At 33.8% G+C, this 20,222-nt stretch overlaps 5 protein-coding genes across 5 annotated transcripts; 2 read left to right on the top strand and 3 right to left on the bottom strand.

Annotated features, from left to right (window-relative positions):
- Positions 1 to 467: 467 nt before the first annotated feature.
- Positions 468 to 2,298, top strand: LOC114195578 (probable cinnamyl alcohol dehydrogenase 6). The gene is made up of 6 exons (XM_028086094.1): positions 468 to 639; positions 725 to 838; positions 917 to 1,144; positions 1,243 to 1,531; positions 1,613 to 1,766; positions 1,883 to 2,298. Exons 1-6 carry the CDS (start codon positions 545 to 547, stop codon positions 2,080 to 2,082), a joined length of 1,080 nt encoding a protein of 359 aa, XP_027941895.1. The 5' UTR covers positions 468 to 544; the 3' UTR covers positions 2,083 to 2,298.
- A 4,566-nt stretch (positions 2,299 to 6,864) lies between these two features.
- On the top strand, positions 6,865 to 8,497 carry LOC114194043 (UPF0496 protein At1g20180). The gene is made up of 2 exons (XM_028084076.1): positions 6,865 to 6,977; positions 7,107 to 8,497. Exons 1-2 carry the CDS (start codon positions 6,935 to 6,937, stop codon positions 8,210 to 8,212), a joined length of 1,149 nt encoding a protein of 382 aa, XP_027939877.1. The 5' UTR covers positions 6,865 to 6,934; the 3' UTR covers positions 8,213 to 8,497.
- A 784-nt stretch (positions 8,498 to 9,281) lies between these two features.
- LOC114195253 (peroxidase 64) lies at positions 9,282 to 11,042 on the bottom strand. Its single transcript, XM_028085655.1, has 4 exons — positions 10,805 to 11,042; positions 10,426 to 10,614; positions 9,960 to 10,122; positions 9,282 to 9,843 (listed from the first exon to the last, which is right to left on the bottom strand). Exons 1-4 carry the CDS (start codon positions 11,006 to 11,008, stop codon positions 9,443 to 9,445), a joined length of 957 nt encoding a protein of 318 aa, XP_027941456.1. The 5' UTR covers positions 11,009 to 11,042; the 3' UTR covers positions 9,282 to 9,442.
- A 1,473-nt stretch (positions 11,043 to 12,515) lies between these two features.
- Positions 12,516 to 14,050, bottom strand: LOC114194139 (expansin-A11-like). The gene is made up of 3 exons (XM_028084213.1): positions 13,659 to 14,050; positions 13,236 to 13,557; positions 12,516 to 13,137 (listed from the first exon to the last, which is right to left on the bottom strand). Exons 1-3 carry the CDS (start codon positions 13,795 to 13,797, stop codon positions 12,831 to 12,833), a joined length of 768 nt encoding a protein of 255 aa, XP_027940014.1. The 5' UTR covers positions 13,798 to 14,050; the 3' UTR covers positions 12,516 to 12,830.
- Positions 14,051 to 14,984: 934 nt separating this feature from the next.
- On the bottom strand, positions 14,985 to 19,708 carry LOC114194138 (probable 26S proteasome non-ATPase regulatory subunit 3). Its single transcript, XM_028084212.1, has 9 exons — positions 19,576 to 19,708; positions 19,361 to 19,493; positions 19,072 to 19,268; positions 18,621 to 18,761; positions 18,393 to 18,529; positions 18,206 to 18,260; positions 18,019 to 18,129; positions 17,610 to 17,849; positions 14,985 to 15,835 (listed from the first exon to the last, which is right to left on the bottom strand). Exons 2-9 carry the CDS (start codon positions 19,437 to 19,439, stop codon positions 15,323 to 15,325), a joined length of 1,473 nt encoding a protein of 490 aa, XP_027940013.1. The 5' UTR covers positions 19,440 to 19,493; positions 19,576 to 19,708; the 3' UTR covers positions 14,985 to 15,322.
- Positions 19,709 to 20,222: the final 514 nt, after the last annotated feature.

Genomic DNA, 20,222 nt, shown 5'->3' with positions numbered 1-20,222 from the left:
TTTGTGATATAAATATATTGCAGACAACAACCAAGATTTTAAAGTTACTTAGAAAGCTTCCTAGTTTTTCCATGAAAGTGCTTTCTTTTACTTTTTTTTTCTTAAAAAAAAAGGCTTATTTCTCTCCTTAAGAAAGTAGTAAAATATTTTTTTCTTTATTTCATGTCTTTCAGTACTTCATTTAACTACCCCACCATGCTTTTCTAGAGGATGACACACAAACAACTCTTGTAAATATAATTTTTTTTTGAAGATTAATATACTTTAAACTTCAGCAATGAAGGGTTGTTTATTTGATATTAAATAAAAAATAATATCCGGTATTAATTAAGAGCATGGGTAGCATGCAACAAATAATAACAAAGGGGCTGAGAAAGTGGTAGGGACACGACATGTGGTGAGATTTAACGGTAAAAAAAAATACTGTAACTTTTTTAATTTTACTTTTTTTGCGTCTATAAAATGCGAAGGTTCGCTGGCATTAAGTTCATCACTCTCTCTCGGCTACCAAACAGAGAAATTGTGCATTTTCTTTTTCCCATCAATGGCTGCAACAACACCGAATCACACAGTAACAGTATCTGGTTGGGCAGCACATGATACTTCGGGGAAGATTAGCCCCTACACCTTCAAAAGAAGGTAATGATGCTAAAGTTTAATAATTCTCAGTGTTTTTCTTCGTTCTGTTACATCATCGTTGACAGAGGAAGTTAATTTGACGCAGGGAGAACGGTGTAAACGATGTAACCATAAAGATCTTGTACTGTGGGATCTGCCACACCGACCTCCACTATGCTAAAGATGAATGGGGCATCACCAAGTACCCTGTGGTGCCTGGGTAAGTAATAAAAAATTAAACTTTCCACTGTTAATTAAGTGAGTGGTTAATTAAGAAAGGTTGTTTGATTGTGTGCAGGCACGAAATCATTGGGGTGGTAACTAAGACAGGAAGCGATGTGAAGGGGTTCAAGGAAGGAGACAGAGTGGGTGTGGGGTGTATGGCAGCTTCATGTTTGGAATGCGAACACTGCAAGACAGATCAGGAAAACTACTGTGATAAGATGGTGCTTATATACAACGGAGTCTTCTGGGATGGCAGCATAACCTACGGTGGCTACTCCAAACTCATTATTGCAGACTACAGGTTTTTTTCTTTTTTTTTTACGAAAAGGAAACTTTTTTTTTTATGAATTAATACCAGTTTATTTATTCATAAAACCTTTTGGAAAATCTGATGTGAAGGTATGTGGTACACATTCCGGAGAGCCTACCGATGGATGCGGCGGCTCCTCTACTGTGCGCCGGAATAACAGTGTTCACTCCGTTGAAAGACCACGATTTGGTGGCGACGCCGGGGAAAAAGATTGGGGTGGTTGGGTTGGGAGGGCTGGGACACTTGGCCGTTAAATTCGGAAAGGCGTTTGGGCACCATGTTACTGTCATCAGCACTTCTCCTTCCAAAGAAGCCGAAGCGAAGCAACGTTTGGGTGCTGATGATTTCATAATCAGCTCCAACCCTAAGCAATTACAGGTTTTTGTTTTTGTTTTTCCTAATCTGCTTCGTTTTTAGGCCATGGGAAGTAAGGAAATGACTTAGTTTTCGTGGTTACAGGATGCAAAGAGAAGCCTTGATTTCATATTGGACACTGTTTCTGGTGACCACCCTCTGTTACCCATCTTGGAATTGCTGAAAGTGAACGGAACCTTATTTCTGGTGGGAGCACCCGACAAGCCCCTCCAATTGCCGGCTTTCCCATTGATTTTTGGTAAGTTTAAGATTATTATTGTCGGAAATTCTAATTTAACAACGTGGGAAATTGGTTATTTATAAAGTATATATATATATATATATATATATATATATATATTTTGGTTGTGACAGGAAAGAGAGCGGTAAAAGGTGGCATCATAGGGGGAATAAAAGAGACACAGGAAATGTTGGATCTGTGTGCGAAGTACAACATAACGAGTGACATTGAGGTAATAACACCAGACAAGATCAACGAGGCTATCGATCGTCTTGCGAGGAATGATGTTCGGTACCGTTTCGTGATTGACATTGGTGCTGCCTCCAGCGAGTAGAGTTGAATATGTGTGTGGTGTTTTGATGTAGAAGCAGTGATTCTATACCTTCAACTCCATCACTGAATCATTCATTTATGTTGATGCCATTTGGTAGCCTTCATGCTGTATTTTCATTTCAGTTTTTCAGTTATGAATAAGATATTGAGTTTTAGGTACAGCTACAAATAACTACCATCCTCATATTTAACATGTGTTCATTTCTTTTTTTCTTTACTCTGTCTTTTTGTCTCTTTCTTCTTTAATAATGCTATCCCTTTATAATAATAATAATAATTATTACAATTTTAATAATATTATGATATATTATCTAAGAAATTAAATATAATATTATTTAAGAGATATTTCTTTTCATAATTTTAATTTTAATTTTATTGTAATAATATTAATTATAATAGTTGTTATTATAAAATAATAGATATTATTGTTACTATAAAAATATTATTATTATTAATTTACTATAGTTGATCCATAACTATTTTTTAAATTAATATACTAGAACTTCTTTTAAAAATTTTAACTTGCTGAGAATATTAAGAAATAAATAAATAAAAAGACAGGGTAAAATAACAAGAGTAAGAAAACAGAGAAAAAACCTTAATAAATATTAAAAAAAAGTAGTTTGATACTATTTGACAACTCGTAAAAAAAATTAATCTGTTAATTTTTATATTTCTAGTAAAAAGATAATAATTATGAAGAATAATACAAAATAATAATAAAAAAATGTGATATAAAAATAGCAGTGTTTAAATATTATTATAACTCGCAATACCATATCTCACTGTATCAATTATTTTTATCTCAACATAATACCTTATTCGCAACATATAAAATAATATTAACTTTATTTACTAAACTAATATTTAGTGAAATATCATAAGATCTTCTTTGAAAAGTATAAATTAGCCTTAATCTATACTCTTTATTTCCTTTATGCAAATTCGAATAAAGAGAATTATGTTTTTATGATATTATCATGTCTATCATATAGTATCACATGTAAAAACTCCTCATTTTTGTCACCACCTTTTGGGGAATTCCATAGAAAAACAAGAACATGTTTGTTTTTTCGTAGAGACGACCCTTTTTTTCTCTCTTTCAAGACAATTATGTTTCTACAGTTTGCTCCAATCAAATTCAAAATAAACAGAGTATTTGATCTTTGATCCATTACCCCTATAGCATCCAATCAAATTCAAAATAAATAGGATCATGTACTCTTGAGTACTGAGTAGAAGCTAATGTTTGAGTTGAAAGAGAAACTACAAGATTGAGGTTAAAAAGTTTACTAACACTTCAATCAAACAACATTAATTTTTGGTGTGTTTCCACCTTCCTAGCTTTGAAAACTTCTTTTACTTTTCACCATTTTTGGAACAGTTTATACAAATCTAAATCTTCATATGTTTGTGGAAATTAAGAAAAAAGAAAGAAGAATGTTGTAATCTCCCACTCGCATCTTCTACTCCACTTGCTCTGTTTTTTTCTCACCTCCTCTGCTCCCATTATCTCTAATATGTCACTTTCTTCCATTTATAATATTCAGAAGGAAAATGTTGTGAATTTGTTTGGATTCCAAATATCATATTCTAGTTATAATTATCAGTTCCAATATTGTGATGTGTAATATTTTCATATTTTATGTGCATGGTTGAGATTTTTTTTTGGACATATCATTGTAAAAAGAACTGAATTCTGACTTACTTTTCCAAATTTTCTAAAAATTATAATTATGTAATTTCTCTTAAATTATTATTTTGATAAATTTTATATAAAATATTCAATGATTAATATGTTTTTTATTATTCATTTGTTTTTTTTTCTCATTTAAATTTAATTTCAATTATTTAAAAAAATCTAATACATTTAAATAAATACAAAATTACAATATTAACTTACACAATCCCATGTAATTAAAACCGGTCAGTCATAATGTTCATGTTAAAAAAAAAGCCTTTAAAGTGAAGTCGTCAGTCATAAAGACGACTTCACCATGCACATTTTCGGAAACCGGACTCATTCTTGACGACATTGCTTTTTTTTAAAAAAAAAAAGGTAAAAACCGGTTAGGGAGAGAACGATTTCACTTTTAATGTCGTCCTCCCCATGACGACTTGACCTTGTTTCGCAAAAAATTTCAGGACCCTTTTCTACAAATTCAAATTAAAATGAACCCCCAATTACAAAAAAGCCCAACAACACATCATAACTCAATTCAATAAATTTACTAAACTCATTATTACAATACTTATTAATAAATTTGTAACCATATTTTTCTAAAACAAATTTGATCATCAAATTTTGATTACGATCAATAAATAGTACTATTTAGATAAATATTATATATTATACATTTTTTGGAAAAAAAATTGTATTAAAAACTTACTGAAAAACCGTAATACTGTAGAACAAAATTAACATAACTTAGATGTGAAAAAGATATTAAAAACCAATTAAAAATAAAAAGTTAGCCATACGGAACAACCTATTCGACCTCACTAAAATATCTGATTTTGTTTTCATTGAATGGCCCCATTTACGCACCAAGCCTTCGAATATCCGCTATATACATCCATCTTTGAATAACCTAAAACAAATGAAAACAAAAACTTGTAAGATCAATGTCTTTGTTTTTTCAATTATTTGCATTAACGTGTGTTCTTATTGTTAGATATTTTTATTTGATCAGAGAAGGAAAAAAATCGTCTTCTTTCATAAATCCTAATTCTAAATTAAGGTTTCCTTGCCGTGAACTGCCAAGAAACTTAAATTAGAAAGGTTCTATGCATCATACACTCATATGTATAATTTAAATCATTTTTTAAATTACTCAGATATGTATACAAATAGTTGATTTAAAAAATAAATGAAACCATACAGGTTAAATTAATAAAAAGTATATTTTATTTTTAAAAAAAAACTTGAAATGAATATGTAAGTAGCCAAGACAAAATATGCTTTGATATTTAAGTGATTAATAATTTTAATTTTAAAATAAAATGATGGTAGTAACGTTATGTTACGAGATGAAAATTTAATATTTTAAGGAATATCTATTACCAAATACTCATAAAAGAAAATATGTCAAAATTTTGGAACCAAAAAAAGCTGATTTCAATATAAATAAAGACTTTATTTTTAAAAATTTTATACTATCATCTATTTATTTGTAATTAAGAAGAACGTTGTTCGTTTGCTATTTATGAAAAAGAAAATATGGATTAAACAAATTGAAATATCTCTTTTTCCATAATTAAGAGCTTCTTGTATCAAATCTTGCTTGCAAAAATTGTGGCAGTTGCTAACAAGACGTGAGACACGAAGAAAATGAAGAATGTCATTATTGTAGGGAGAATTCTTCAATTAATAAATTTAATTTAGATAGCAACCTTTAACAAACCTATATCATTTTCTTTAAAACACTTTTTAAATATGAAATTTTGAGTTTCCAATGCTCGGTCTGCATCAATCCAATTAGCTTACCACAAAAAAATAATAAAAATAAATAGGCATTATTAGATCAAGCTTTTTTTGTTTTTTTTTAGTTTGATAGAAATGTTAAATTTCTATGTTGTTTTTAAGTTTATAAAGTTATTGTTTGTTCCAAAATAAAGTAGATTTATGTATTATTGGTTATATATTAAAATAAAAATAATAAAATAAAGCCTAACCTAATCTTACTTTAGTAAGATAAGATTTGTGTCTCACCTTATGTAATTGGTATTATCTGAGGCTGAATCTTTAATTATTCATGGCTGGGCTTCAATATAGAAGAATCTTTTACCCTCCATCAAAACTGCTACGTAACATGTGCCATCATTACTAAGTCCACGTGGCAAACAGATATACATGGAAATGTAATCATAAGACCCCACGTTAATATCTTGCTTTGGCGACATCTGTGTTTCATATCTTACACACAAACGCGTTCCTATCATTTTGTCAATTATTATTATTATTATTAATATTATTATTTCCTCACTCTTTCACATACCATTCTTCTAATGTAATCACACATTAAAAATTAATTATTTTTAAAACATTATTAATATTTCTTATTCATAAAATTTGAAAAATTCTTTTTTTACCATTCATTATAAAAAAGGAAGAATAATTTCTGCTAAAAACGTGTTTTATGAGTAATTATTAATGTGGGGTGAAAACTTAACAAACATGATTCTTTGAAAATTTATCCACAATCTCTCTCTCCAACCACATAATAAAGCCTCCTTCAATGTATAAGCAAAAATTAATTATTTTTTTCCAACCACATCATCCTTTACTAATCAATTAATGCTTGCAGATATTTGACCAAGAGACGACATAGAAGAAAGCTATGGTTGCAAGTAAATATACAAATACTGACATAGAATGTAGCATCATCAAGTAGTGATTTTTACTTTTTATTTTTGAACAAACACTATTAATGATTGTGGGGATATGGTAATGATTGAATAAGAATCGTATATTAATTAGATAGAGAAAATGATAGTTGAAATAATGGTTTTTGTAAAAGTAAAATAAATAGATAAGTAATGCTTAAATGTGATTGTGACGTAGTTATATAGTCTTGTATAAAGGGTGTGTGGTGTTGACGTGGGAGAACACACCGTGTGAGGTACACTAACGTGTGACCAAAGCCATTAACCTTTTGTGGTACTGCTAACTGCCAACTAGATTCCTTCTCTTCCTCAATTCACCAATACATACCACCTTTTCTCTCTCTTCCTCTCTCTCTCTATATATACTTCCTTTCAATTCATTCTATTACATTTCCAATGCACACAACATAACACTTTCATCTCTCTTTCTCTCTCATATTTTTCTTCTTTACATATATACCTACGACATGGCATGTACCAGGTGGCTTTCTTCTCTACCAAAAACAACAGGTAAATGAGTTTATGTGTAATTTCTGATTCAATTAGATGTTTGGTTTGATTGATAAAGTGATATTATATATCCACAACTGGCTCCAATAATTTGATGACCAAGTTGCTGTGTGCAAATTAATTGAACAGGTAGATCACGGAAAGAATGTGAGGAAGATAGATTGTGTAAGAAGCGAAGCGTGAATGAAGAGTATTTGGAAGCATTCAGAACAAAGTCTTACATCGAAATATGCAACAAAGCAAAAGGGGGTCTTGGAAAAACAACCACCAAAATCTTAACTTCATCTTCATCTTCATCTCCGTCTTCGTCTTCATCTTCGTCTTCTTCTTCTTCTTCGGTTCCCTTGTGCATGCAGCTTACAGAGTACTTGCTCGAGCCGCGGCAAGAGATGATAGCGAACATAACGCAGAGGTTGAATGTTCATCGTCCTCTTGTGGACTACTTCGAAGCCACCTTGGAAGCGTGTCGTTGTTGTGACACGATCCTTGAAGCAATCCATTCAGTAAGACTTGCTTACCGACGAATCACGAGAGTTGCTAAGCTTAGAAAAATTGTTCTTGATGCCAACAATGACGAACAAATCCACAAGGATGCCATCTACAGAGAGCTTTCTTCATTTGCTTCGCAAAACAACCCTTTCTCTGCGGTTGGCACCGCGCAGTTCCGTGACATTCACGACAAGTGCGTGGAGCTTCTGGATAGACTGAAACAGACGAGAAGGAAGATGAGAAGGAGATTGAGAATGAAAAGTTGGTGCAAGAAGGTTGGTGGAATAGCTCTTGTTGCTTCACATTGTGTGGTTCTTGCTGGTTTGCTAGTGTTTGCTTTTCATAGTGTGGTTGGGGTGGTGGTGGCACCTGGTATTTTGGGTGGCTTGGTGGGTTTGTTGGTGAAGAGGGGTGGTGAAAGGGTAGGGTGCAGTTCTTATGAGAGGGTGTGTGAGGAACTTGATTTGGCTGCAAAAGGGGTTTATATTGTGATCAATGATTTGGACACGATGAGTAGGATGGTGAAGAGGTTAGAGGACGAGGTGGAGCATAGGAAAGTGGTTGCAGAGGTTTGTGTCAGGAATGGGAAATGGGAGATTCTGAAGCAGGTTATGAGAGAGTTTCATGAACGTGAGTCGAGCTTTATGGAGCAGTTGGAAGAGCTTGAGGGACATATCTACTTGTGTTTTCTCACCACAAACAGATCCAGGAGGCTTGTGCTGCAAACAATCACAGAGAAAAAGTAAAACATTGAAAAACAACACACTTCTCTATCTTCATTGATCATCAGTTCCACCTTGTTGTATATAGAAAAATGTTCACAGAGTTAGTAGTAGCTTAGTTATGTTCATGTATATGAAGCTTCTGTAGCTGTCACAGAGCAATGGAGGAACTAAGGTTTCTCATGCAGGACTTGATCTATTTTTATGGCATGGTGCTTTTGATGAGAGCTTAGTGATGCCTCAAATGGTTTTGTTTTGTTCAATTTTGAGACCATAACATGTATTATAGATTGTCTTTGTTTTGGTTAAGTTTGAAAGTTTATTCATAGTACGTACATTCATATATTGTTCGGTTGGTTAAGTAGTGCATATTTTTAAATATTACACATGTATGTATATGTATATTTTGTAACATTTCTGGATGAGTTTTTTTTTTTTTTTTTTTTTTTTTTTTTTTAAAAGCTTCTGGAGAAAAATACATATTTCTTTTCATAAATTAAAATGTACTTAAGTATAAAATAATTTGTTTCTGGAAAAATAATATGTAAACACTTTGTACATAGTTTTAAAGTTGACAGTTAATGCTTTGTTTCCTTCTCAAAAATTCATAAACGGATAAACTTGTTTAATCATACTCTTCATTATTAATGATTGACAATTATTTACCGGTTTAATGATTGATATTCTAAATCTAATTGATATAAGTAGCAGAATTATGTAGAGAGAGAATTATTGAATTTAAATAAATAAGTAGAAAATAAGAGATAAGCGACTTAATTGCTTCACTTCCAATTTGAGTGCAGAAATAAGTCAACTTTTATAGGATTTTTATTTTTTTAAATACAAAAATAGATAAGTTTAAAAAGTTGTGGTTTAAAAGATATCTTTTAACAACAATAAAAAAAGTTATATTATATGAATTTTAAGACACAAGTTTACCTTTTATTTTAATTTTAGAAAAGTTGCGATTTCAAAATATACAACTTCAATTTAGAAAATAAAAAATAAAATCCTGAAAAAGTCATAATTTAACTCCTGGTATTCGCATATGAACAAACAAAATTCTTAGGATTCGAATAGAAAGCCCACAACATCAAAACAAAGACTGAAAATTCAAAGAAAAATTGAACACTTGCTTTGGCCACTAGTCATGGATTACCATAAACATTTTCCTTTTATATTTCATCGCCCTTGCTTCCTCAATGCATTGATACAGCACAAACACAATTGATTCAAATACAAACTATGAATTAATCATCTAACGAATTTACAATCGAGCCTGATTTGTTGTTGTCCATCGTTGGTGATGCTGCTCATCTTGATCATGGACTTCACGAAGGCCCTTTCAAATTCCTCTTGAGAATAAGCAAACTTTGAAACCAAAGCTTTAGTGGTGGGATGAGTTAGCAGAGCTTGATCAGAAGAGAATATGCTCTCTCCTTGGAGGAGCAACTTGTAATAAGCATTGTCAAACAAGGTGGAACTGGAATCCAATGAGGTTCCTGCATTTTTCACCTTGTTATGAGAGGGACAAATGCTTCTGAGTCTGCTTCCAAATGAAGGGTTCAGAGAAGGGTCGATGTCTTGTTTTGGGCTGAATCTATGGATTCTGTTCTGAAAAGATGAACAGTGAGCGAATCCAAGTGTGTGTCCTCCTGCACATCACATAACATCATCATCTCATCATATATTACGTACAAAACCTTATACCAACAAATTTTCAACAAAAAATGATAATAACTAAGTGACTGTAAAGGAGTTTCAAAAGTACCTGAGAGGGCTACAAGATCCTCCAAGGAAAGACCTCTCTGAGAGAAGCTTTGTTGTAATTGGGAGATGTTGAATGTAGGAGCTGGCAATTGTCTGGTTTCAGTGGCCATTGATATCCTTCCATCCTTTCTTCCTTTTGGAACATCCCAAGTGGGACCACCGGACTAACCCAACAAAGCCAATAAGTAAAATATAACTTACAAATGGTTTTGTTGAAGTTAGATTGACGAAAAAAAGAAAAAACCTTAATCTTCAAGAAACAACCGTTTTGTAGGAATAGATTTTAAGCCTAATACAACCTTACAAAATCAGTCTAGAAGGTGAAGTTTGCATCTCACTTGTATATTATATATATTATGAAATTGTCTTATTTCTAGTCGATGCAAGACTTCCAATATTATCGTCCAATCATGAATTAATGAATAAAATGTGGTTAGTGTAAGTTATTGTTTGATTGAGACACTAACCAGAGTAACAGCATCCCTAGCAGCAAGAGCCAAAATATCAGCACAAGAAACCACTCCGGGGCATACTTCTTCAAGTGCTTTCTTAGCATTGTCAATGACATAAAATGCATGCAATGAAATGTTAGGAGGTCCATCCTTTTCTGCTATGGTTTTTCCCTTTGATTCCAGAAGAACAGAGGCATCACAACCCTTGAAAAAAAAAGAGAAAATATCATCACTTTCAGACGTGTGTGTGTATAATGTTAGTGCATGCAAGTTATGAAGAGAATTCTTCTAATAATTTTCCCTTTTAAAACTTATGCATTGAACCAACACGCAAAGGAAAATGAATATTATTTGAATTTTAGGAGAATTTTAGGAGAAGCAAAAGGTTACGAACCCTTATAAAGCAATCGTGAAAATGCATTCGAAGGAGAGCAGCAGGAACAGTTTTGTCATTCATGGTGGCTTTGTGAACAGAAGCAGCTACAATGGAATCCACATGAGGGCACGTATTTTCATAATAATTTACATTTAGTGCTCTCACAAGAGAAGCCAAGTGCAGAGTAGTTATGAACATCATCACTGTAGCAAAACCTGCCATATTTCAAACCACAGATTAATTCAAAAACTTTGTATATGACTTGTGAGGAACATAACGAGAATAACTGCGGTATTTATAGGAGGTGGTGGTGACACGGGAATAACTTTGTATATGACTTGGAGTTGTTAATGATTTGTGGTTGTTAAGCGTATTTGGTGATCTACGACCCTTTTAGTGGAGCAGTAGTGTTTTCAACCACCTTCTCTTAAATAATCAAAGTTGCATTGCATTTGGTACTGTTGCCTTAAAAATCCAACGTTATTATTACAAAAGCAATCCCATAATATTTAGATTCAAATTTTTGCCAGCTACCTCTTTCCTTTGAGTTTTTTCTTCTTAGTTTCACATGTTCACCATAGTAACATAATTTTGAAAGTCTTTTTGTTGACTAGAAATAAGATCAATTTAGAATATATAAGTAAGTGTAAACTTTTTTTTACAAATCATTTTGTAAGACTAAAATATGGTATCAGGGTAATATCCAAGCCACATTTGTTCTTTGTTGAGCTTATTGTTCTGCTTACTACTAAATCACTCATTAATGTATAATCTCACGCTCAAAATGTATATCATGAGAAAAGTTTTGAAAGTCTCTTATTAACTAGTGATAAGGTCAGTTTAATATATATATATATATATATATATATATATATATATATATATATATATATATATATATATATATAAGTGAGTGCAAATCTCACCTTACAAACTGATTTTGTAGAATTAAGTTAGATTTAAAATCTACTTCTTAGCATTTTTCATTTTAGTATGTCTAATAATTTATCAAAATTTGATTTAATGGCTATATTTATACAAGTCAACATTGAACATTTCCTGGTAAATACGTGTATATTTATACCGCATAAATTGTCCCTACATTACATAAGGGGTCAACTTACCATTTCGAGCTATGAGGTTATTATAACGAATCATTTTCAATTGTTATAGCAGAGACGTAAATATATATATTGTTGGAAGCAATTTCAATCTGTAAATTAAGTTTTAAAAGTTATATAAATTTGAATGAAGTTATAGTAGGTGCAGAAAGAGAAGGGTTGATGATGAGTTTGGGTTGGTCTAAAAGGATAAAGAAGTAAACATGTGTGACTGTCCAGATTCAGTTTGGGTGAGACATCAGTTGCGATGGTTCCAGCTAATGTCTTGTGTCTCACTTTTATTAACTCATGTCATGTGCATTTGCATTTGCATCTGCTTTAATCAAACAAAAAAAACACACCTAGATTCTCTGCTAGCTGTAATAACACTTCTGCTGACTCCTATTGGCTCAGATTTACGCGCTATGCTTCACCCTTTTATTATCATTTTCATCTCTCTACAAACAAAAACTTAACAGCTTTTTCTTTCACTCTCGTTACTAGAAGTGGTCACAGAAACAAAATCAAACCAATTCAAGTTACCCCATTGAATAGTATTTTTCTTAAACATTTCACGTTTTATAATCAGGTTGCGTTGAAAGTAAAAACTTAATCCGAGAATACTTCAATCCGAATCAACTAAAATTAATCTATTGATGAAATAAACACACGACAGTGACAACATTACATCGAAAAAATTGAGGGAACTATAGTATTCATATTATAACAATTTATTTATGGTATAAATATAAACCTGAAAGATGGTTATTTGATTTCTACAAGCTTGAGCTTCCTATTGATAACAATTTATTTAAGGCGTTATGGGGTTGGAGTTGATGGGTTGAGTTGAGTCCACCAAATAATAAAAACCAGAAGAGAGAGGAGTGGCGGGCTGCTCCATTAAAATAAAAAGCACGCCTCTGCCGTTGAGTTTTGTGTGAAGCTTAGAACTGAACTGGGCTGGAGAAAGTTTGGCCAAAACTCCAACTTTCTGGAACAATATTCTGGAAAACTCTGGTTTCTCCATCAGTGGTTGTGACCTTGAAGGACAAAGATTGACCATTCAAATATGCGTTCGATTGCCAATTAGAACCCCAGTTTCTTGACATAGCCATCCACTCAGTTTTCGATCCTTTGATGAACACAGATTGGATGGATCCGGCCCCACCCACGTTGCTGATCAACACAAGCTCAAAGTAGTCCCTCCCATTCACACTGAACCTAACCCCTCCGTGCTTTTTGCATGGAACCCTGCACCGATCATATCAATGTCACAAACTAATTCAAAGGATGTTTTTCACAAATATTAATGTTCTTGTATAATACCAAGGTATGGAAGAAATTGCAACCTTTGGAATAAGACGGGCACGATTCCTCCTCTGTAAATACCAATCTTTTCCCATGCAGGTTGGGCCATGTCAAAATGCTTGAGGGGTGGGTTGCACCAGCCTCCATTGTTGTTCGGAAGAGCAAAATTGGGAGGGCAAAAGTTTGTGGCGGTTATGGTGACAGATCTTCCTTTGATGCACCATCTGGAGTCTGCTTTGTAATCACATATGATTTTGTAGCACTGGCCACAGGAAGCTCCGTCATTAAATAAGGCTGTGCTTAAAGCTGCAGTTCTAGTTCCATAACCAGTTGCATACAGATTCCCATACCCACAAGCTCCACCTGCAGCCATACACAATTTATGTGTCAAATTTTGAATTTTAGTTTGAAGAGTAGGTACAAAACAGAATCTAGTATTCACATGTTTGGTTACAGTTGCTTACCCATAGTGCCTGAAGCATCACTACCCCCATAAAAAGTGGCATGGGCATTGGTCCATCCAGAAGGTGAGAAAGCAAAGGTAGTGATTGTGAAGCTGCATAATGCAATGAGGCTACTCAAAAGAAACATAACTTGGCCCATTTTTTTTAGCTTGGTGAATACCTAAGACCCCGAGTGAGATGATGAGGTTGAAGGATATGAGAGTAGAAATTGTATTTGCAATTATTGACATTTCCAAGTACAAAAGATGTGTGTTTAAATAAGAGTCTAGAATGGCTTAGGCAACGATGCCACATGTGAGGTTCTGCAAGATAAGAGAAATCAAGAAACAATTTTTATTGTTTATGAGATTAAATCTATCTGTGCAAGTCTGAACACCATTCAATCATTCCCACGTTCTGTTTCAGTATTCCTCTTGTACATCCCTTCTAACCCACTCACACGCACATGCCCACATAAGAGCCGTGAATGTTTCAAAACCCACAAACCCCATTTGGTCGTCCAATTATTTAATTTTAGCCCCTCACAGATCCCAATGTCTACTTCTCTCGTCTCACATGCATGGATCTCATGGTTTGTAACTCCATTTGTGGATAAAAAGACACAATGGTTATATATCAAATGGAACAAACGGTGCAGATCGTAACTTACAGGGTCACATGGAAATGATGACGGTGTCGTTTTTTGTGAGCTACATCCACATGTCCCATTTCGCCTATGCAGATTGTTGTCAGTCGTCTGTTAGCTAGCAACGCAAATGGTCACCGTTGGTTCAATCCGATAATACATGAGATGTTGAACATCTATAAAGTAAATAAGTTATCCAGTTGTACACTGGACACTGAATTTTTCTCATTTTTTAAGTCGATTGTTCATGAATTATAAAATTAATCACATCACACGGGCCATGCTACGCCATAATAGCACCGTCAAGCTATCAAAAGATGAAGAGAACAGGGGCAAGGCAGTTTGCCATGGGAATTAGAGTAAAGCAGACCAAAGAAAAGGGGCAAAGTAACAGCACCGTCAAGCAATCTGAAATTGCTGAATGCCTACAAACCCAGCCAAAGGCAAAGTTTTTTACATTATATTTCTTCCCTTGTCACTAATACAATTTTCTATAAACATGACTAATTCCCCACCCCTTCCCCCATCTTTTGATAGGCTCCAAAATATCCAAGAAAAATAAATATAACAAGTGTTACGGCTTTAGATATGGCCTTCAATTCTACATCCGACTCAAACAACAAAAGAAGGCAGGGTGTAGTTTAATTATTACTCCACCATTTATATACCTCTTTTTTGGGGCCAATAACAGATCATTTTCAATAGTCAAACTTTTGAATTGAATCACTAAAATGGAAATGATAGATCAGTTTACTCAAATGCTAAAATAAAGTTCCCAGAACAAGGAAACAGATCATTGGTGTTGCCATGATTTGTAACTTCCAGTAAATATCTCAATATGGCAAAGGATTTCCAAATAAATTGGTGTACAAAATAAAACTTCATGGTCGAGAAAACAGATGGTAGAGAAAGTTTTCCCATAGAGATATAGGCAACTACGGGCAACAAAGAACCTCACACCCGGGCGGGTAATATTAAAAGAGCAAATCATTATAAGAAGTTGTCATCCTTTTCCTCTTCGATAGGCTTAGCCAAGATATCAGAAGTCATCATCATCTTCCTCTTCGATATGCTTAGCTAATTCTTGCTCTTGTTGATGTCTTTCTCTCCTCTTCTCGGCACTTTCCTTTTCCTTGTGGGTGTTTGGCGGAAAACGCAGTGCTCGAACAGCCTCATTGTGCATGTTAAGACAAAAGGCAATCCGAGAATTAAATGCAAACTGAGGCTCATTTGTAGAGTAAATATCTCCAGTTTCCTTCGATACCATCCACCCATCAGCATGATCCAATGAAGCCTCAACAGCCCCATCACGGATGGCCTTTGCTACAATGCTCTCAGCATCAGCAACAGGATTAGCAGAGTTCAACCTCAACTTTTTAGCTACATCAGCTAGCGATATGCGCGAATATGATATGCTGATGTTGCGTAAACCAGTCCTGATGACATTATGGCGCAGCCGAACAATCAAATTATGAGTTCCATCTCTATTGAAAGTTGTACCAAACTTCTCCGCAACATTCATAAACAAGTCCAAGTCACCAATCCGAACAGCCTGAAATTCCATAACATGATTCAACACTACCACAAAAAAGCACCACAACAACTTTATGGTTGACTTAACAGAACGAACTCTATTGGATTTGGAGGAGGGCTCAAAATCATGTGAAAAGCACTGGATCATGATTTAGAAACACGAAACAACTTCTAGCAAAGCATCAATTGAACATTTGCACATGCAAATGCATAAAACATTCTATATTATTGAATTTCAACAAAAGTAAACTTGCTTTAAGGTATTTCATAATTGTAAACTTTCTAAATCATCTGATAAGATACTTCTGAAAAGAACTGGAAGTTGAACAATGATCTTTTTTACTCAACACATTTGTAACTTCTGCTGTAAAAAAAAAAAAAACATAAAAAAGTCATGGCATTCCAAACAGAACCTTAGCCTGCCATAGAATACAGAAATATTTATATATGGCTCCTTAGATAGTCATCAGTGTTCAACGCTAAATATAGTTTAACTAGTTAAAAGTAAAACCGTAAAGATCACGGCACTTTAAGTGCATTATTCATTTGAAGCTCTAATCAACACGGCATTTTCATTCCAAAGTTCATTGGATTTTTTCATGATAGGCAGTTGAATTGTTGATTACAGCTTATTCAAAAGTTTCGGTAGTTGTAGGTTACTTTGATGTAGAGACCCATCCAAGCTGCCAAAAAGTTTCCCCATGTCAGCTGTCAATTTTCTTTATTGTATATGATACTTCCCGCAGACATAGACTTTTCCTTTTTTTCAATAAAATCAAAGTAAAATTAGTATATAACAATGGTTTGATATTTTTCTGTGTCAATTTCAGTTAAACAAAGCGTAAGTATATCATTTCCCTGGCGTATAATATAGTCAAATATTTCTCCATAGCAGAGCAAAGTGAACCCATACTGTTCAAAGCCAAAATTGCAGTTTTTCATGTGGTATAACAGCATTGCTGTGATGGGATTCAAAATCCATCGCCTCCCCCCCACCCAAACGTCTTGTTCAGGAATTCTGTGAGGTAAAAGTATGAATTCTCATCCATTTTCTAATGTATTTTAGCCTCAGAAACATGACAGGGTTTTAGACCCTTCTTCCTCAGTCATCTACAAAATAAAACGTTACTTTTGTTGACCTGTGTACCTTCACATTTTACAGGTGTATGTTCTTTTCTTTTTCTGTGTTTTGTGTTTCTACTTTCTTTAGACCTCACAGTTCATTTAGTTATAATGCAACTTTTTCTAATAGTTTAACTATTCTCTCCTCTTTTTTTTTTTCAATTCCTCTGTTCCTATCGCTCCTGGATTTATGGTTGTGAGTGTAGAGACTTATTATCTATCATAAATCCCTTCAAAAACATTTTTTTGGTAATTACACAGGTAATATAAGTTATTTAGTTTGTATTATGATATTTAAAATAGTGGCTATCCAGTCTCCTGCAATCCTATCATAACATTTTCCGGGCTAACTGCTACAAACTAATTGTCCTGGACTGATAACTATAGGGTCAGGTGTTAGTGTCAGTAATATAGCCACACAGAACCTACCATGTGTCAAGCATTTCATCTGCCACACCATAATTTTTAAAGAGTTATAACATAGGATGGTTGAATAAATAGACAAGACATCAAGGAACATAATTGGCATGCAACAAAAGTGTAGTAGTGCGCCTCCTACTTCATAAGAAGTGAAACTATAGGAACTAATCATACGATCAGATCTAGAATCAGAAAATCACTTTTAATGGACCTTAAAATATCAAATTCTGGTTTATAATTTGTGGACTTACATTTGTAAGCTCAAAGTAAGGTCTCAAAGCTTTCTCCATTCCTCTCTGCATAAAGACATTCCTCTCAGGTACTTCTCCCAATAATAAACGCACTATCAGAGCCCACTTGTTACATTGAATTCGAAAACCTCGTGCTGCACTGGGAGCTTTACGAGCAGCCTGCAGGAGAGACTCTTTTGCATCGGTATACTCCAGCTGAATTGTCCGAATTTTTCCTAGGTAGAAGAGATATCGACAAAACTAAAAAACACAACACACATGGATAAGATGGCAAATAAAAAGAATCTAAGAAACAAAAGGAAATTTAAACAGGACAACTGAATATATAAATCTCAGAATCATTGAGAAGGTTTAACATGAGGGCATCATTGCAAAAAATTCTCAGAGCCACAGGAAAAAATCCCCATACCTGCTGATTTGAATGGGCCTCAAAACGTGGAGCTTTGGACCTCAATTTCTCTGCCTGATCATATAGGTTGTAGTGTAGGTAGTTACGAAGTAACAGATTAAGAAGTGTTTCCTGCGACAAGTCACCGGGTAAGTACACTGTACGAGACATGACACACCTATAAAACAACACATAACAGAAAACAAACCTGACCCAGCTCGTCATGGCGCAGGGTAGCAATCCGATGCAATGCAAGGAGGTTGCTGAAATAAAAAAGATATTCAGTTTGAATAAAGGAAATATCAATTAGGTGTAAATCCCCTTAATGTTATAACAGTATAAAAATCTACACCTGAATATCCTTCTTTAATTGCATAGATAAGAACCAAACTCACCCTCTAATTTCAGCAAGATCTCCCGCAAGCTCATAGCTATACGAGTAATAAAAGTACAGTCTAGACGCAATAACATCGACAGTTCTTCTATTCAAGCTCTTCAGCCGAACAATGCTAGCTGAGGAACAAGCTTTGGCCTAGAAAGAAAATATAAACAACCTTAGCATATAAGGTGCAGCCTATTGGCATAGCCGGTAAAAATACAAACATACAGAAATAGGACTCAACTGCATCATATCTTTTCTGGTCAATTAGAAAAAGTAGGACAAGGAGGTAACAGTAGATTTCTAGCTCAGGCAACAAGTGCTTGGCCACCGGGTTTTGAATGGCAGATGTTGCACTGTCCACTTCCATCTCTCGATCACCCTCCTATACAGCAGTTTCAAACACAAAGACCATATTCCATTAAAATATTGCAAGAAAACTAGCATAAGTTGAAAGAAAATTGATATTAGCTTCTCCACAAGCTAAGCTTATGTACATGCTAGTTTATAGAGTCTTTCTCATCTAAATTTTCGTGTTTAACTTATGCTAGTTTATGTTGAAGCTCATTTCATTTTCTTCTTTTCTTATTTTTCTCTCCTACAAGTTCTTATGGAGAAATTCGTACAAGCGTGCTCTAATAATGTTTGCAATAGTATTGTTAATTGAAGTGAAGCTCAAAAACAAAAATAATTACCTTGGGACTAGGAAGATAAGAGGATAACTTCGCGTGAAGTTCAGAAGCGGGCACGAGAACGTAATCAAGAAAAGATGAGAGGAGCGGTGCCGTAAGTTTACGTCTCAACGCAAATGTAAGGCGCAGGGCACGAGCAATCCGACGAACTTCCTTTGAGTACGAACCGCTTTCAATGATTGATGATATTCCCTTCAAATCTGTTGGTGAGCTCAAAATTCAGTAGAATTAAATGGAATTACGCTTCAGAGATAAAACTAGAGGAATAGTGCGGTTGGGAGAAGAAACTCACGCTGCAATGCAGATGGAAGAGCTGAAGAAACCGACTGTGAAGGCGTTGCCTGATCTTTCATTTCCACGTCTTCACTCATCTTCCTCAACCACACAATCTATCAGTGTCTGTCGATCTGAAAATTACGTAAACCCTAACACAGAGGGAAGAAGAAGAACTCAAGAGCACGATAAATAGATTCGATGAACTAAGAAACTTCGATCACAAATTATCACCTCTTCTTCCGAAGTTGAACGCACCTAACTTTACTTCTTCTCCACACTTCTATTTTAAAAAAGAGAATTAATGCAAGTTTAATCTCAATAACAAAATGTACAATTATTTAATGAAGATAATATGGGAATTTTTGAATCATTCAAACTGTAGTTTGGGTAGAAAAAAACCAAAGTACCAAGCCCCCTCAATGTCAAGCCACATCACCATTTTTTTTTCTGTCTATATTTTATCCATTTTTTCAATTCATTATGCCAATTAGAGTTATTACAAGAACATATTAATCAAATTACATATGATGGATTTTTTTAAACGTAATTATACAATTTTAATTTTTAGTTCTGTTACTTTAACTGATTATTTAATTTGAATTTAATTATATAATTTTAGTAATTTGTTTTTATTTTATTTTAATTATGTAACTTTTAATGGATTGTTTTAATTTTAGCTTTAATTGAATTCTGAAATTTGAACTGAATCTGTTTTAATTTTATTTTAAATTTACATTTAAAAATTTAATTGATTCTGTTTCCATTTTATTTTAAATTTAATTTTGAAATTTTAATTGAATCCTTCTCAAAATCTTTTGAGAACATTTCGAGTTCAATTTATGCGTGTCCGTAGAAAAAGGAGTGATTAAATTGGTGCG

The sequence above is a fragment of the Vigna unguiculata genome, chromosome 8 (assembly GCF_004118075.2).
Source record: "Vigna unguiculata cultivar IT97K-499-35 chromosome 8, ASM411807v1, whole genome shotgun sequence".
Lineage (NCBI taxonomy): Eukaryota > Viridiplantae > Streptophyta > Magnoliopsida > Fabales > Fabaceae > Vigna > Vigna unguiculata.
Note: the sequence above shows the minus strand (reverse complement) of the source record. Positions and strands in the feature narration are given on the sequence as shown.

Bases quoted from the DNA above. Each gene is read 5' to 3' on its own strand.
- LOC114195578 (XM_028086094.1), top strand. From the start codon at position 545: ATGGCTGCAACAACACCGAATCACACAGTAACAGTATCTGGTTGGGCA. The intron at 640-724 runs GTAATGATGCTA...AATTTGACGCAG, and splicing joins CCCTACACCTTCAAAAGAAG to GGAGAACGGTGTAAACGATG. The intron at 1,767-1,882 runs GTAAGTTTAAGA...TGGTTGTGACAG, and splicing joins GGCTTTCCCATTGATTTTTG to GAAAGAGAGCGGTAAAAGGT.
- LOC114195253 (XM_028085655.1), bottom strand. From the start codon at position 11,008: ATGGCAGGTTTTGCTACAGTGATGATGTTCATAACTACTCTGCACTTG. The intron at 10,615-10,804 runs GTTCGTAACCTT...TTTTTTTTCAAG, and splicing joins TTCACGATTGCTTTATAAGG to GGTTGTGATGCCTCTGTTCT. The intron at 10,123-10,425 runs GTTAGTGTCTCA...TTGTTGGGTTAG, and splicing joins CTAGGGATGCTGTTACTCTG to TCCGGTGGTCCCACTTGGGA.
- LOC114194043 (XM_028084076.1), top strand. From the start codon at position 6,935: ATGGCATGTACCAGGTGGCTTTCTTCTCTACCAAAAACAACAG. The intron at 6,978-7,106 runs GTAAATGAGTTT...TTAATTGAACAG, and splicing joins TTCTCTACCAAAAACAACAG to GTAGATCACGGAAAGAATGT.
- LOC114194139 (XM_028084213.1), bottom strand. From the start codon at position 13,797: ATGGGCCAAGTTATGTTTCTTTTGAGTAGCCTCATTGCATTATGCAGC. The intron at 13,558-13,658 runs GTAAGCAACTGT...GTATGGCTGCAG, and splicing joins TGATGCTTCAGGCACTATGG to GTGGAGCTTGTGGGTATGGG. The intron at 13,138-13,235 runs GTTGCAATTTCT...TGATCGGTGCAG, and splicing joins GTGCCCGTCTTATTCCAAAG to GGTTCCATGCAAAAAGCACG.
- LOC114194138 (XM_028084212.1), bottom strand. From the start codon at position 19,439: ATGAGTGAAGACGTGGAAATGAAAGATCAGGCAACGCCTTCACAGTCG. The intron at 19,269-19,360 runs GTGAGTTTCTTC...GCTCACCAACAG, and splicing joins TCTTCCATCTGCATTGCAGC to ATTTGAAGGGAATATCATCA. The intron at 18,261-18,392 runs GTGAGTTTGGTT...TTTTTATTTCAG, and splicing joins GATCTTGCTGAAATTAGAGG to CAACCTCCTTGCATTGCATC.